The sequence below is a fragment of the Urocitellus parryii genome, chromosome 11, assembly GCF_045843805.1.
Source record: "Urocitellus parryii isolate mUroPar1 chromosome 11, mUroPar1.hap1, whole genome shotgun sequence".
In the NCBI taxonomy this organism is placed as follows: Eukaryota; Metazoa; Chordata; class Mammalia; order Rodentia; family Sciuridae; genus Urocitellus; species Urocitellus parryii.
Genome location: NC_135541.1, coordinates 22,207,712 through 22,224,885, shown reverse-complemented (window position 1 = coordinate 22,224,885; position 17,174 = coordinate 22,207,712). Strand labels below are relative to the sequence as shown.

The 17,174-nt window shown below is 40.0% G+C and overlaps 1 protein-coding gene across 3 annotated transcripts; it reads left to right on the top strand.

Annotated features, from left to right (window-relative positions):
* The first annotated feature begins 1,162 nt into the window (after positions 1-1,162).
* On the top strand, positions 1,163-16,683 carry Sfpq (splicing factor proline and glutamine rich). Of its 3 annotated transcripts, XM_077803669.1 has the most exons (13): positions 1,163-2,059; positions 2,673-2,861; positions 3,178-3,479; positions 3,585-3,680; positions 4,593-4,789; positions 4,873-4,957; positions 5,613-5,730; positions 6,397-6,445; positions 6,527-6,648; positions 9,010-12,177; positions 15,290-15,337; positions 16,325-16,408; positions 16,595-16,683. In XM_077803669.1, exons 1-10 carry the CDS (start codon positions 1,244-1,246, stop codon positions 9,145-9,147), a joined length of 2,112 nt encoding a protein of 703 aa, XP_077659795.1. In that variant the 5' UTR covers positions 1,163-1,243; the 3' UTR covers positions 9,148-12,177; positions 15,290-15,337; positions 16,325-16,408; positions 16,595-16,683. The 3 variants fall into 3 exon arrangements, with proteins under 3 accessions (XP_077659795.1, XP_026249151.1, XP_026249150.1); XM_026393366.2 differs by lacking the exon at positions 9,010-12,177; XM_026393365.2 differs by lacking the exons at positions 15,290-15,337; positions 16,325-16,408; positions 16,595-16,683 and having other exon boundaries at positions 9,010-13,717.
* Positions 16,684-17,174: the final 491 nt, after the last annotated feature.

Below are 17,174 nucleotides of genomic sequence, written 5' to 3'. Positions count from 1 at the left end.
TGAGCTCCAAATATCATGAGGTTACTACTGTGAGTCAGAAGTAAAAAAGAAGTAGTAATAAGTGAGAGGGATGCTCGAACTAAGGATTATAGATATGGTGTAGTTATTGGGCATAATAAAACTAGGAGGATGTGCAGAGGATGGGGGAGTAGAAAAGTAAAACGGGATAGAAGGAAAGATTGCTCGCGGTGAGAAGAATTGACAGAGTGCTTGGTGGGTCATCCACATGGATACTGGGTGATGAGCAGAAGCTGAAAGGAAGACAAGGAGCTAACACTGAGGAAATATCTCCCAAAAGGTCAATATGTGGTAGTAACTAGGAGCAGTATTGAAAGCTATGGCTAGCCAAGAATGGTGGCTCCTGTCTGTAATCCCAGCTGCTGGGGAAGCTGAGGCAGGAGGATCACCAAGTGCCAGGTCTGCCTGGGCAGTTGAGCAAGACCCTGTTGACCCTGTTTCAAAATAAAATTTAAAAAAGCTGTGTGTGTGTGTGTGTGTGTGTGTGTTTCAATTGTAGTGTGCAAGGCCCTGGGTTCAATCTCCACCACACACACACACACACACACACACAGCTTCTTTCTTTTTTGAACAAAGCTTACACACCCACTCCAGCCTAATGCAAATTTTTTATACAGTATTCCTATGAGTTTTCCAAGTAAAAATCAGTAATAGTGTGTTTGGAATCGGTAAATTTTCTCTAATGCTCAGCACGAGATAAGAATAGATAGTATGTACTGAACTTAACTTTCAAACAAAGGACATATGTCTTTTTGGGCAAGAATAGCTGACCACTCCTAAAGGTAAACAAGGAAGAAAGGAGACCTCTAATGCCTCTCTCCCAAAGAGCTGCTAAGGCCCTGGTTATTTGCTTTCACAGAAAAATTGACCTGGCATAGCCATTCAAATTTCTCACAGCAAATCACAGTGGCCTAGAGCCAACTCCTTCTACGCTCATTGGCCAGCTGGAAACTTCACCCCCCTCCATGCCTCCCGCCTCTCACCCCGGAGCCAATGGGAAAGATTTGTGGTTCGTAACGTAGTGTCATCAAATACCGTACAGGCAATTGGCTATTGCAGCAGTCGATAGAGGCGTAGGCGGGGCTGTGGCAAGCTGGCCTATATAAGAGGAGGACAAAGGCGGCGCGCCGCCTGTGTCATCCGCCATTTTGTGCGAAGCAAGGTGGCCTCCACGTTCCCCGAGCGTCTTCTTCGCTTCTGCCTCGACCGCCCCTTGATCACAGACATGTCTCGGGATCGGTTCCGGAGTCGCGGCGGTGGCGGTGGCGGTTTCCACCGTCGCGGAGGAGGCGGTGGCCGTGGCGGTCTCCACGATTTCCGCTCTCCGCCGCCCGGCATGGGCCTCAATCAGAACCGCGGCCCCATGGGCCCAGGCCCAGGCGGCCCTAAGCCCCCGATCCCGCCGCCGCCTCCGCACCAGCAGCAGCAGCAGCAGCAGCCGCCGCCGCAGCAGCAGCCGCCGCCACAGCAGCCGCCGCCGCATCAACAGCCGCCACCGCATCAGCCACCGCACCAGCAGCCGCCACCGCCGCCGCAGGATTCGTCCAAGCCCGTGGTTCCTCAGGGGCCCGGCCCCGCTACCGGAGTAGGCAGCGCGCCTCCGGCCTCCGGCTCTGCCCCGCCCGCTACTCCCCCGACCACTGGGGCCCCGCCGGGACCGGGCCCCACCCCGACCCCGCCGCCCGCCGTCACCTCCGCCCCACCGGGAGCGCCTCCGCCCGCGCCGCCGACCAGCGGCGTCCCGACCACTCCCCCCCAGGCCGGCGGCCCGCCACCTCCACCTGCGGGCGGCCCGGGCCCAGGGCCTAAGCAGGGCCCGGGACCCGGAGGCCCCAAAGGCGGCAAGCTGCCTGGAGGGCCGAAGCCCGGCGGCGGCCCGGGCCTGAGTGCTCCCGGGGGCCACCCCAAGCCGCCGCACCGAGGAGGCGGGGAGCCCCGTGGGGGCCGCCAGCACCACCCGCCCTACCACCAGCAGCACCACCAGGGTCCCCCGCCCGGCGGGCCCGGCGGCCGCAGCGAGGAGAAGATCTCCGACTCGGAGGTGAGTCTCCAGCTGCGACCCGTCGGTTCCCCTAAGATGGCGGCGCCCCCCACCCCCCCGTCGCCGCGCGAGCCTCCATTTTGTCGGCGGCCGGAAGGGCGCCTGCGCGCGGGGGCGGGGCGGCCCGGCGGGCGCGCGGAGTCGAGGTCTCTGTTCCGCGGCGAGATCGGCTGCCCGCGCGTCTGGTGCTGGTGATGAGCCTTGGATCCAGTGTAGGGCACGTCGGGAGGTGTAGAGTTGGAGAGAATCGGGCTACTGTCACGGTTTTTGTCTCCTACGATTTAGATAAAATCTAAATCGTAGGAGACAATTTTATGTTTCCTACGATTTAGGAAAAAACTGTCGGCATAATATATATGTATCAGTGTATATGTACGTGTTGGTATAGGGCTTCCATTTTCAGGAGCATTCTGGGTTGTTAGATACCCTTTTTAATGATAGGGCAGTGATTATGCCGGAAATCGCTCAGATATAGTACGACATAATTGCGGCTCTAGCGGACCAGAAAACCCTCGAAGAAAACATGCAGTTCAGAAAATGCAAGAATTTGTCATGGGTTTTCAATTTGCAGAGGTCACTGGTGTCTGAAAATTGATTTCCTTCTTTTCATTAGGGGTTTAAAGCTAACTTGTCTCTCTTGAGGAGGCCTGGAGAGAAAACCTACACACAGCGTTGTCGGTTATTTGTTGGGAATCTCCCCGCTGATATCACAGAAGATGAATTCAAAAGACTGTTTGCAAAATACGGAGAACCAGGAGAAGTTTTTATCAATAAAGGCAAAGGATTCGGATTTATTAAACTTGTGAGTATAATTTATTATATGCAGAATTAAAAGATGGGTTTTCTTTGCTTGTGTTTTTCGCAGAACGCAAAACCAGATAGAATAAATTGTTCTTTCAAAAAAATATTCTGTAGAGTGAGTAATTGTTGGTACCTAAGAGAAGAAAGGTGGTCGGGTAGGTAAGGTATTTAAGTATTACCCTTAGTGGTGTCCGGGAGGGCTACCTGAGGGTAACATTTGAACTGAGTTGGAAGAAGTAGAAATTTGGTTTATAACAGTTTGAGAATGGGCATTAGCCAGTTATGAAGCCATTAACGTGAATGTCTTAATATTGCAGGAATCTAGAGCCTTGGCTGAAATTGCCAAAGCTGAACTTGACGATACACCCATGAGAGGTAGACAGCTTCGGGTTCGCTTTGCCACACATGCTGCTGCCCTCTCTGTTCGTAATCTTTCACCTTATGTTTCCAATGAACTGTTGGAAGAAGCCTTTAGCCAGTTTGGTCCTATTGAAAGGGCTGTTGTAATTGTTGATGATCGTGGTAGATCTACAGGGAAAGGCATTGTTGAATTTGCTTCTAAACCAGCAGCAAGAAAAGCATTTGAACGATGCAGTGAAGGTGTTTTCCTACTGACAACGTAAGTTGTCTCTGGTTTATTCTAGTCATTTCTTATTTGTTACAACTTACAAGGATGTTCTATTAAAACTGGAACAAAGTTAAGATGAACCATTTTTGTTATTAGAACTCCTCGTCCAGTCATTGTGGAACCACTTGAACAATTAGATGATGAAGATGGTCTTCCTGAAAAACTTGCGCAGAAGAATCCAATGTATCAAAAGTAAGTTGAAAAGGAAACTTGCTCTAGTAATTTTTTCCAGTTTTGCTTAAAAGATGAAATTTGCGGGTGGGGTACTGGGGATATGAACCCAGGGGTGCTTTTATCTCTGAGTTGTGTTCCCAGCCCTATTTATTTTTTGTTTTGAGTCTGGGGTCTTGCTAAGTTATTTAGGGCCTTGCTAGGTTGCTGAGGCTGGCTTTTAAGTTTGGAAAGTTAGGTTTCAAAGCTGTCATTTAAATGACTGTTTTTAATATAGGTACTTTCACATGCAATCCTGTCATGTGCTTACAGTTGCATGAAATGTGTTTTCATGGATGGAAAATACAAGCCTGGGTAAGGAATTTGGCTAGAGGAAAACTTTAGGAAATGTGGAAGGCAGAATTTGTCTTCCAAATTTTGTTATTGTATCACTTTTTGTTTTTATTTTACATCTTAGTTTCTTACTCTTTATTAAATTGTTATAACTCACTGTTATGAGTAGGAAGAACAAAATAAGAGAATAAGGGGTGCAGGAAATAGAAAGAAGGATGAGGAAGTAGTTTTTTTTTTTTTTTTTAGTTGTTAATAGACCTTTTTTTATTTATATGTCGTGCTTGGAATTGAACCCAGTGCCTCACACATGCCAGGCAAGTGCGCTACCACTGAGCTCCAGCCCCAGCCCAAGGAAGTAGCTTTTAATCTTTGTTTTTAGCAAGTGAGAGGCTAGGGAAAAGATCGAAGTTTTTTTTTTTTTTTTTTTTTTTTTTTTTGCAGTGCTGGGGACCAGACCCAGTGTACATGTTGGGCAGATGCTCTACTACCAGCTGAGCGACTTCCCTAGTCCAAGATCTTTTTTTTTTTTTTGAAGTGGAACAAGTAATATTGCCTTTACAAATCCACAAATTGGTTCATGTTTATATATTGTGTTATCAGGGAGAGAGAAACGCCACCTCGCTTTGCTCAGCATGGCACATTTGAGTATGAATATTCTCAGAGGTGGAAGTCCTTGGATGAAATGGAAAAACAGCAAAGGGAACAAGTTGAAAAAAACATGAAGGATGCAAAAGACAAGTTGGAAAGTGAAATGGAAGATGCCTATCATGAGCATCAGGCAAATCTTTTGCGCCAAGGTAAAGGCCTTCCGAATTTTATTGGTAGGATCATACCAGGATCTTATTAATGTGATACCAAAATAATATTTTCTAATGTTCAGATCTGATGAGACGCCAGGAAGAATTAAGACGAATGGAAGAACTTCACAATCAAGAAATGCAGAAACGTAAAGAAATGCAATTGAGGTAAAATACTGATGATTCTTTGTTTTTATACTCATAGTCTGACATTTAGGAAACAGGGTACTCAATTTTTCAGGTGATATGTGTCAGTGCTCAAAATCAAATGTAAGGATATCAAGTTTTCTGTGTGTGTATATTACATTTTTTTTTTGTGCCACAATGTCTAGTGTTGTGCCTCTAAGCTCTGAGCCTCACTGTCTAGACCTTTTTGGGGAGTTTGTTTTTTGTTTGCTTATTTTTTTTTTAATATTTATTTTTTAGTTGGACACAATACCTTTATTTGTTTTTATGTGGTGCTGAGGATTGAACCCAGGGCCTCTCATGTGCTAGGCGGATGCTCTACTACTAAGCCACAACCCCAGCCCATGTTTGCTTATTTTTTTGAATGGATTTTTTTAAGGTTTAGATGGATGCAGAATACCTTATTTTTATGCAGTGCTGAGGAACGAACCAACCCAGTGCCTCACACATACTGGGCAGGCACTCTGACACTGAGCCACAACCCCAACCCTTTATGTATGTATGTATGTACGTATCTATTTTACTGTGTCCTTACACCATCTAAGGCTCTTAGACATATTATTACCAGCTTTTCTTCAAATTAAATTTTAAAAAGAAGAGGTTGATACTTTGGCTTACGCTTGATTGATGTTTTCAGGCAAGAGGAGGAACGACGTAGAAGGGAGGAAGAGATGATGATTCGCCAACGTGAGATGGAAGAACAAATGAGACGCCAAAGAGAAGAAAGTTATAGCCGAATGGGCTACATGGATCCAGTAAGTTAGGTTTTGTTGGCATTCTAATTGGGAGTTGTTCATAGAACTTGTAGGTACCTAAGGTGAAATTTGACTCAGTTGAAAAAAAAATCACACAGTATAGTCATTTTCTACCTTAAAATGTTGGCCATGGGCAGTGCCACATATCTATAATCCCAGTGGCTTGGGAGACTGAGGCAGGAGTATCATGAGTTCAAAGCCAGCCATAACAGTGAGGCTGTAAGGCACTCAGTGAGATCCTATCTCTAAATAAAATACAAAACAGGGCTGGGGAATGTGGCTCAGTGGTCAAGTGCCCCTGAGTTCATTACCCGGTAAGCCAGCCCCCCCCCCAAGTAGTTACTTATAAAATATACATAAATATATTTTTTGATTTGGCTGATCTAGTGATTACTTTTTTTTTTTAAACAACTGTACTATGTTTGATTGCCATGGTTCTTGTTTTTCCTGTTCTTTGTATGGGCCAGAAGATGATTGAACTGGAAGGTTATGGTGGTGTTGTTTTTTTTTAGTTCTTTTGATAATAGAAAATAGCTAGTTTTCAGGCTTGGTTTTTTTTTTTTTTTTAATACTTGAAAGAAAAATGCCTTCTGAACTTCAGTTTTTAAGTCTTAAACATTCTTAATGTGCTTATTGCATAGGTGAAATAATTTTTTTTTCTTTTAGAGAGAAAGAGACATGAGAATGGGTGGTGGAGGAGCAATGAACATGGGAGGTAAGCATGAAAATTTAAGTCAACTTTATTACCAGAGAGCAGTGTTGTGGTGGAATCCTAATCACTCTTTCTGTTTCCTAGATCCTTATGGTTCAGGAGGCCAGAAATTTCCACCTCTAGGTGGTGGTGGTGGCATAGGTTATGAAGCTAATCCTGGCGTTCCACCAGCAACTATGAGTGGTTCCATGATGGGAAGCGACATGGTAATGTATCCTGTGGGACGTAGTACAAAGGAAATTCTCATTTTCATGACTTAATGTGTGTGTTTTTTTTTTGTTGTTGTTTTTGTTTTGTTTTTAAGTAGGTGACTGGACCTCTTTTAGTTCTCCCTATCATGTAAATATATAATATTGAGGAATACTTTGGCAACACAGAAGAACTCTTATGTGGTAACCTGAACATGGTTGCCAATGAGGAGTCAATGCTGTTAGTAGTATGTGGAGTTATCTTTGGCAATAAGTACATGTAGGTGTTTTCCACTTTTTTGCTTGTGCACTTTTGAACCCCAGTGCATGGCAAATCCAAATTCTGTGTTAGGTAATGTATGATTATTCTATACACTCAATTGAGGGTAATCACATGGCAAACTGTCATTCTTTAAGTTGGTATTTGCCATAAATGGGAATCAGCCTTGTAGTTTGTAGCTTTAGGCATGTTTTAGTGATATGTAGAACTTTGACCTATATTTGGTGTGGCTTCTATCCCATGAAAGAGAATTGTTTAGTGTTTTGACTCGTCGTTTCCCACCTGTTGGGTCTGTTTGTAGGTACACCTTCTAAAATAAACTGACATCTCTATTTTGCTACAGGGTAGCAAAAGTCAACAATAAATTTAAGCATACTAATTGTGTGCATTTGATCTCAACCTTCTTGATGTTATTATGTTAGCTATATGGATAGTCTGTCAGATGCTTTAGAACAGTCAAGTAAATTGATGAGTGGCTGTATTAGGGCTTTATAAATCCTCAGTTCTGAATTTTGGTGGGCTTAGAAAAGAGTACATTTTCATAGCTGATTGAATCAGATTTAGTTTTCCTATGGTCTTGGCAAAGAAGCTGCTGCAGTATGTGGCTCACATAATTTTTATCAATAGAAACTTTAGAATTTAATGAGACCTTATCTACTTAAAATATAAAATATATCTAAAGCTTTTTGACAAAGTTACAACTCTCAATTGATGGTTGTGTTAAATGTACTATTAGTTTTATCTAGCTAAATTTTAAAAAACTGGGTAATGTTTTGGTATTTAAGCTTCATAAAAACAGTTTAGGTACATATTAAATTTGTAGACTCAAATTTGATATGATGTTCCCACAGTTCAGGTTCTATGTGGCTAAGTACTAGAATTTTCAGCTGTTCTAATAACAATCTTAAACCCCCCCAAATCTTCATCTCTTTGAGATAAAGTATAATATGTAAAAACCAAACACAATTTTTAAAGAATTTTTCAAGGGGATTTCCCAAGTAGTTTTACAGTATTGGGGGAGAAGGTGAAATTATATATATAGGCACAGAGCAGCTAAACCGTAATAAATCATTTTAGGTCTTTTCTTTGGAATAAAACTGAGTAAGTGGGCTATCTTAAATGGAATTTAAGACAGAATAGACTGCTATGCTTACCTACCTATAGAGTCTTGCTGTCTGGGTACATAACATTTCAAGTTGAGAAGTACCTAAAATCTACTCACTGCTTTATTGCAGTCACTTTAGCTTGGTGTTAAACTGTTTGTGTGGAGCCTTTTAAAATTTCTAAAGCATGGATTCATAGCAAGGTTTCAGTGTACTTTTTAAAGACCTCAGGGAAAAGTTGGGCTGTTAGTGGGCTGTATGTTTGCAACAATGCAGAATAGTACTGTGAAAGTGAACATAATTGTCTCTGGTTTTATAGTGATGGCTCTGAAGGTGGTGTACCTGTGAGAATATGGCAACACAAGTTTTTGATCAAGTTACTGTGCCGGTTAAGTGACTAAATCTATTAGTTTTTTTATGCTTTTTCTTTTTGTAGTCTGGTAGCATTTTATTAAAACTTTCAACCTTTTAAGATTTCTGCAACTTAGCAGATGTGTCTTATCTTGAAAAGCACAAGGTTTCTTAAGCAGCACATGCCACTGACTGGTGAGTAGGTCTTGTCACTTCATTGAGTGAATTGACTCTGTCTGGTTGGGCTTGTTAGGCTTACTTGGAGAGTAAATTTTCTGTTCATACCCTGAAAGTGAGAGTTTGCAAGTTTTCATTGGATTAATCTGATGTGAAATTTCTTAGAACGCATTTTGGAATGGATTTTCACATCTGCACTAATTCTTAAATTTTTTAGCACTACAGGGAAGATCTGTTCTTTGAAACAGGTGTATGAGAATGGCTCAAGTGGGAACATACCACAAGGCATGTATTATCGTAAACTAATTTTCAAATTACCCTTTTTTCCTTTCTATGTTCCCGGTACCTGTGGATCGACTCATTGGTGATTGTATCGACGAACGTTGACTACGGAACCTTCTAAAATATTTACTTAACACACATGGACATCAACTACATATAATGAACTGTTGATTACTGTTCCAATAGCGTACTGAGCGCTTTGGGCAGGGAGGTGCGGGGCCTGTGGGTGGACAGGGTCCTAGAGGAATGGGCCCTGGAACTCCAGCAGGATATGGTAGAGGGAGAGAAGAATATGAAGGCCCAAACAAAAAACCCCGATTTTAGATGTGATATCTAGGCTTTCATTCCAGTTTGTTTTTGTCTTTTCTTGTTTAGATACCACTTTTAAATTCTTGCATTTTAGTAAGAAAGCTACCTTTTTATGGATGTTAGCAGTTTATTGACCTAATATTTGTAAATGGTCTGTTTGGGCAGGTAAAATTATGTAATGCAGTGTTTGAAACAGGAGAAAAGTTTTTTCTTTTTGCTTTTTCTTTTCTCTTTCCTTTTTCTTTTTTTTTCCATTTTTTTTAACTGTATAATGTCCCTCAAGTTAATGGCAGTGTACCTTGTGCCACCGAATTTCCAAAGTGTACCGATTTTTTTTTTACTGTGCTTCAAATAAATAGAAAAATAGTTATAATACTGATCTTCAACTTTGCCATTCATGCTTCTATGCACATTAGGCTAGGTATTCCACTTTGAAAGCATGAGAGTGTTGAGGCCTTTGAATGGCAGGCATATGCCATTTCTGGGAAATGTATGTGGAGGCTAAGTATTGCTTTCTACAAGTAATTGCCCCCTTGTTTTAAAAAGAAGAAATGCAGATTTGAAGTAGTTCACGATTGTTTGGCATTATAGGAAGCAAGGTGGTGCTAAGTATTTTTAAATGGTTATGTAAGCAAAGCTGAACTGTAAATCTTCATTCAGGAATGTGTATTAAGATTATGGAATGGGTATAAGACTTGGTAGGGGGAGAAAGTGGGTTTGGTTAATGGATCTTTTATGGCCCTATGATCTATCCTTGGAAGTTTTTGAAAAAAGTGGAAAGATCATTTTGTCGCATTTCCCCTATTCTTGTTTTTAAAGAACAACAAATCCCAAGCCCTACAAATGGCTTGTATTGAACTTTTACATTTGAATTAAAGATTGTTAAACATAAGCCTTTTCATGTATTACTTCAAGTGATTTATAAAGCTGGGGCTTAGTTTGAAGAATTCAACTTGAAAAAGTAAAGTAAGGTTTAGTTAACTGTAAAATGGGTTTAGTTCTATTTACATTCATAGTCTTTTTAACTTTTACACCTTGTGCTACTTCTGTTGGGAAAAATCTATAGGACTATAAAGATCTTGGTTTTCTTCTTAAGAGCTAGTGGTGACTTTTAATAACAAATAGGGTTGCAGATAACCATCCTTATAAATTTGTTCACCTGTTTTTAGATAGTTGCTTTTTGATGTAGCACTAAATCTCAGTGACTTGCTCATGCTACACAGTACAAATACCCCTTCCTTCCACCATAAAGCTTTGGAATGTTTCGATGGTGTTGTCAGTTAATTGTCAACTTCATTGAATTTCCTTCCATTAGGAAAAGACTTTTTGATTCAATATTAAAGTAGATTGTTTACTGTTGTCTGTCAGTACAGTGGGAGCTTGATTTCCCAGTGCAAATATGTTAGAGGAACAATTTTTAACAGTAGGTAAAGTAATTGAATGGTTTAGCTTTGTTCTTAGCTATGTTTCCATTCAACTCTACATTATAGAACTTTGGAATATCTTCATCCTTTTCACCTCTGTTCTTGGGGCTAATTGGCAAAAGAAAAATTCTAAATCAAACTTTTTATTACCATGCTGAAGTTTAGTATTGTTCCTTGAGTACAAAAGGAGACCTATTGTTGAAACAACTGAGTATTTTCTGCATAGGAAAACAGGATAATTATCTAAGAAAAACACTGAAGTGTAAAAAGCATGTCACCAAATTCTGGTTGTAGGGCTGACAGGTACATGGTGTGTTAATTAAGGGAGCGAATCTCCTTAGAAAATGTGCTAATTTTATTCACTGAAAACATTTGGAAATGGATAGTTCTTTTACCAAGGAGGAAGTTTTGTCCCAAGTCATTAATGGGTGATGCACACATGAGATTTTGTGTATAGAAACAAGGGTGTTGGTTTGAAAGTAGTCCATTACCATTTGAATTGTATAGTAGGGGACTCTATAATGATAAGAAAGTTAGGGGTGTTCATGGGACACCCACGAGGGTGAACTTGAATGTATGTGGGTGGGGGCTGGAGGGGAAATGGGAAAATCTGCCTATAAAATTAATGTTTCAGTTTATTTTTCAGATTACATGCCTTTCTTTATAAGGGATGCTGGCACAGACCCCTAAAATAAGCTTTTGGTAGTACTATACCTTTGAAGAGTGGTGAAGGATGCTAATGAATAATCTCCTGAAAGTTGTGGCTTTTGATAGCCTACTAAGGGCTGTAGAATTGCTAAATGTTGTTTAGCAAATAATGTTGCTGAGTTTCAACTGAACATTTGACTTATCATGGAAACTGCAGTGTACCAAGGGTTGTAAAGCTACTCAAATGGACTTTCAATAAGTCTTGCAATGTAAATGATAGTTTTTTAGCCTAATGTGAACTTAAATCATCTTAATGAGTAGTTTTCTAAAAGTGAATGATGAAACTTGGGGTGGGAAATGGAAGGTAATAATTTTGGAAGTATTAGCCATTTTTCTCATTTAAAGAAATATCCTGCCCCTATTTTCCTCCTCTTCCCTTTCTCTCATAATTTTTAAGAGGAACACTTCGTTTTTGAACCTTATGTCTCCAAATCTTTAAAAACTGCATTCTCTTGGAAGATGCTAGTGTATTTCATAGGTGTCTATATAAACTTAACCCATTGGCTCACGTTACTTAGTGAAAAACAATCCTTTTTGCCTAGAACATTAAACTCCTAAGAATATAAACCCCACCACTCTTTTTAGATGTGTTATATCACTGATAAAAACAAACAACAATTTGGGAAATTGTAATGTTACGCCTGTGCAATTTTTATAAGTGGCATATTATGGCAGAAAAAAATTTTAGATACTTGGCTTGGGCAAGCCACTAAGTTGTGGCGGAATGTTTTGTGGTGTTCTTGGACTGCAATTATGCACTATTAAAGTAGTGGCCTGCTACATAACTGCATTTAGCCAGCATTTCTGCAGTGCGTAACTGTGAGGAACGTAGTACCGCAAATGGCAATGGACATTAGGACCCGGATGTAGTATTCCTGCTTGCTCCAAGATTCTCATTGCCGACTGCATACAGGTAGGTAACAAGCAATATAATCTAACTTGGTGACTTGCTATGTACTTTTATTCCGTGGGCATTCTGACATCACATTTCTGACAATGAAATTACAGTGCAGCACCTAACACTTGTATGATAAAGCTAGCTTATAGCAAAACTGTGTGGGTCTGGGGTTAGAGCTGTAATTTGTTAGGCAGAATTCAGTGCTGTTGCAGTTCTCAGATAAAAAGTGCAAACTTGATTCTTGGTATATCTGACTCAGTTGTGTGGTTTCCTATAGTTGCATTGTAAATGAAGAGAACATGGAACACATCAGTGGTGTGGGGAAGAGGGAACCAAAACCATACTTGGGAAGGGAAGTAGGGTGCTTTTAGCACCTTGACGTGGACCATATAGCATGGATCCATATGGCATGTGATAATTAGTCTCTGTTGTAGCATACTGACCTGCTCAAAGGTCAGCAATATAAGTAATTTCATTATGCAATCTTGGTAATTATTCTGCAAGTTGAGTGAACTCAGACTAAACTGCAGGGTTTTTTTTGGTAATGGGTTTCATGGGAACACCTTTGTTACTAACTTGGGCTTAGATGGGAATCTAACGTGAATAGTTCAAGTTATGTGACTTGTTTAAATATGTTTATACTCTAAACCTGGGGGAAAGTGGTGTGAAATATTGACTTGATTATAGTTGAATACATTTTGGGAATCATTCCCAATCATAAAACTTCGTCGTTTTCTGTAGAGTGACTGCATTTGTTCAGAGTAGCTTTTTGAACTTGGTTCCCTTAGCTTTAGGGATGTGATGTTACAGTCCAAAATGTTTAGGTACAAGAAAACATAAGTCTTCAAAAGCACCTTCTTTGTTGCTTAGCTTTGCATCGACTGTTGTTCCAGACCTCAATCCAACTTAACTCTGGTCTCTGGTTTTTAGCTAGTATGCATGAGAAACAGCTTTTAATGCTTTCTGCTCTGTAACTGGAAAGTTTGGTTTACTTTGCATAATTGCCGGTGAAAACTCTTCACAACTATGAGAATTTTCTTTCATTTGTCTCAAGAAAAATGGCTTGCTCTTTGGCAAGTAAGTCACAGGGTGGGGACAGATTTGTACTCTACAGATTTGTAGTTCATTCAAGCAAACAACTTCTGATTTTCCTGTTAGATAAAAGAGCAACTGGTGACTAGTTTAGTTTCTTCGTATTAATACAATGCAGATTAAACAATTTTCAGTATTAGTGACATGAGTACCACTAAAACTGCATAGAACCCTCATGGGGGATTTCCTGTGTAATAATCCATTAAATCGGTGGCCCAACGCTTGCTGCCGTGGTTTAGTGACTGGGTGTTCAGAACTAAAAGCTCAGGTTTATTTCTTAGCAGACAGTAACAATGTTCAGAGAACTACTTGGTATAATATGGGTTTAAGGAACATCATTGGGGTGGGGGTTAATTTTGCTTTGTTCTGCTTACTTCAGAATTAATCGGCTTTTGCACTTCAGAAAAGAAACCATTGACAAGTCTATTCTTACTAGTTTTAATTTGTATGTAGCTATGAATTGTGACTTTTTGAAAAAGCACTCAATCAAAAAGCTGGGAATTAAGTGGGTTTCAGTAATAACGCTCTATACCGAGGTGCTTGCATTGTATTTCATAATCTTTTTTTCTTGTAACAAACAAACCAAAATTACTTTTTAATGAGAACACTCTTTGAGTTCAGAGGTGTGATGCCAGAATGCATTTTCGTACTGTTAGGCCCTTGGAACAGATACCGGTGCTTTCTGAAAGATCAAAGAAATGCAATGGGTACTCTTCATGCAAGGTTGCAAACCTACAAAGAACGCATAATAGTCTTCATTTTCCTAATAAAAGGGATGCGTGTGACTAGTTTTGGACTTTTAACATTAATGGGGGTTGCATGTCTCCTATTGTTAATCATTGTCAGCTGCAGTGACAAGATCTACAGTCCTGCATTATTTACTGCCTTTCCCTTAATGATTCTGGACAGGTTTTAGAGAGCTGGGGTGTTTGTTCTGGGCCTTTACTTGGTTTTGGCTTTAGCTGATAATGTTTCAGTGCTGTCAGCTAGTGCAGTTCTCAAATGGCTGCCTATTAGGGAAAGAATTAGAGGATTTGACTGCTCCTAATCATCTGTCATTGCTGCTAGATAATGATTGGCAATTTTTAAGACTCAACTGTGGAAATCTCACAGTTGCTGGTAAACCATCAACCATAAAATGTTGCTTTTGAACACCAGTGCTGAAAAGTTTTTTTTTTTTTTTTTTTAAGGTGAAAGGGGGGCTGGACGTAGAATAGGACAGGAATAATCTGGAGAATGGGGAAGAATGCAAAACGATATAGTATCCCTTATGGATGGTACATGTGCAACAGGGAATTATATTTCATATCCTGTGGCAGTAATGATATAGGGAAGAAGAAAAACCTGGAACTTGAATTAGGCTGAGCTTTGTTTTGTGCACTGTGGCCCTGCCAGGCATATAGTGTGAAGGTGAATGTCTTCTCCCTCAGAAAACCTTGGGTTCCTTGCTGTCCCAGTAAGGCATAGCTTCCTTGCCCTAACTTAAAACTCAGTGAGGACTTGGAGGGGAAAGAAGAGGCAAATACATAGGATTGCAGGGTAACAACTGCAGTGTTGTGTACTGTGGGAAGTGGGTAAGGCACTCTTGGAGGACTCCTGCTGAAGGTGGTTAGCCCACCTGAGAATGAAAGGCATACTTGAATGGGGAGCAGGGTATGTGCTTTCATATGAAAAGAGAGCTGATAAAATACTGGGTGAGGTGAACGTTGTCACATACCTTCACATAAGGGATAGTATATTTTGGGTTGCAGTCAAACTTCATTGTGCTCAGACTGGTGAAAATAGGAGTTAGACTTTTGCATTTTAAAAGAAGATACAGTTTTCATTCTAATTCTGGTGTCTACTTAGTACTTACACAAAAAATAATTTTAGATTTTTTTCCCCATGAAGTTTCTTCCTATTTTTTTTATGCTGTAACTTACCCCAATCTTTGTCTCTGGAATTTTACTCTTTAAATTTTGAAGTTAACTAGCGTTTTCAAGCCTTTATTTTATACCCTTGTCTTTTATATTAACTTTTTCTTATTATTCTTTAGGTAAGAATGGTTGATGTTGGCTGATATTGGAATGTTCATTCACTTGAAGTAAGTGTCCTTTGGAACCTTAACCTCTAGTGGATTTGGGGCTTGATTTATCTTCATTGGTTAAAATAACCAGTGAAATATGGGAGAGGGTGAGACTTGTTCTGTTTATATTGTCTATTTTGAACATTGTGTGAGTACTGGGGGTGTGTCTCAGTAGTGCAGTTCTTGCCTAACATGTGAGAAGCTCAGGGTTTGATCTCTAGCACTGAAGGGGGTTGGTGGGATATGATAAAGTAGAATATTTATTATAAAAGTAGGAAAATTTTAAAAAGATACATGCTGGGCTGGGGTTGTGGCTCAGTTGGTAGAGTGCTTGCCTAGCATGAGTGAGGCACTGGGTTCGATTCTCAGCACCATATATAATAAATAAAGGTCAATTAACAACTAAAAAAAAATTTTAAAAAAAGATACATGCTTATAAAATACCAAATGATTACCAAAAGAGCTTGAATTGATGGGTAAATATTTTTCATAAAATCTCCATAAACTTTGATTTATGTAGTAGATGGAAGAATTAGTAGGAAGAGGGACAATTCCATGATTACCTGGGAAGAAAGTGTAAGAAAATAATTTTGGTATGGGGCAGGTTTTTGCTATTTGTTTGTGTCTGAATAAAGTTTATATGATACACCCAGGTGCAGTGATACTCACTTGTAATCCGAACTTCTTTGGAGCTTGAGACAGGAGGATGGTGGGCTCAAGGCCAGCCTGAGCAACATCTAAAGACCCTGTCTCAAAAAATGACTGGGAAATCTATGTAGCTCAGTAGTATAGCATTTGCTTAGCATGTGTAAGGTTTTGTGAGTACAATCCATGGAATCCCTTGCCCACACAAAAATAAAATGTATGAACTACTTAGAAATTAATATGGCAAATGTTATTTTTAGAAGTTAATGTGGCAAATGTTATTTTTAGAAGTTAATGTGGCAAATGTTATTTTTAGAAGTTAATGTGGCAAATATTATTTTTAATCTGTATTAATTGTAGGTGGATCAGATATTTGTTCTCCAGACATTGACAGCATGGGCCAACCAAGAAGGAAAACCACAAGTTGTTTGACAAAGTGTGTAGGTAAGTTGAATGATTCTTACTATCTTGGGTGCTACTGAAAAAAAAAAAAAAAACTCATGTTTGTGATTAATACTACATTCCTTGATTTAAATGTTAGGAAACTCAGTTGGTATTGGTGTTTATTTAAAAATAAATGACTTCATAAATCAGAATTTGTCTTGAATTAATCAGATCTTTTAATTGCAGGATCAAGAGAGCTGTGTCCACAAAACCAATGAGGAAGCATATAAGGAGGAATGATGGACAACTTATTTGCCATTAATAAAGTCATTTTTGAAAAATTGGATTGTGCTTTTATTTTATGTAGCATTCTTTTTTGCTTGGGGGAGGTACCAGGGATTGAACTCAGGGGGACCCGGACCACTGAGACATATCTCTAACCCTATTTTGTATTTTATTAGAGGAAGGGTCTCACCGAGTTGCTTATTGGCACCTTGCTAACTTGTCTGTCTCTGCCTCTAGATTCACTGGGATTACAAGTGTGCCCCAACCTGCCTGGTTTAAGTAGGATTTTTGTTGGATTTTCCTCACTGAGCTCTAACTCTAGCCCCTGGAACCACTTTTTTTGATTTCATGATTACTAGCCTAATTTTATGGTCCCTTACAGTCCAAAACTTGATTTGGCCATCAATATTTTAAATCCTCTTATGTAATTTTTATTCCTAAAATTTACTTTTATTAGCAGTGCCCCTTTTTGATTGGTTTCAGGCATAAGAGTATTGTGAATGCAGAAGTATGCACAGTATATACAGAAGAAATACTGGAT

Bases quoted from the DNA above. Each gene is read 5' to 3' on its own strand.
- Sfpq (XM_077803669.1), top strand. From the start codon at position 1,244: ATGTCTCGGGATCGGTTCCGGAGTCGCGGCGGTGGCGGTGGCGGTTTC. The intron at 2,862-3,177 runs GTGAGTATAATT...TTAATATTGCAG, and splicing joins GATTCGGATTTATTAAACTT to GAATCTAGAGCCTTGGCTGA. The intron at 5,731-6,396 runs GTAAGTTAGGTT...TTTTTCTTTTAG, and splicing joins GAATGGGCTACATGGATCCA to AGAGAAAGAGACATGAGAAT.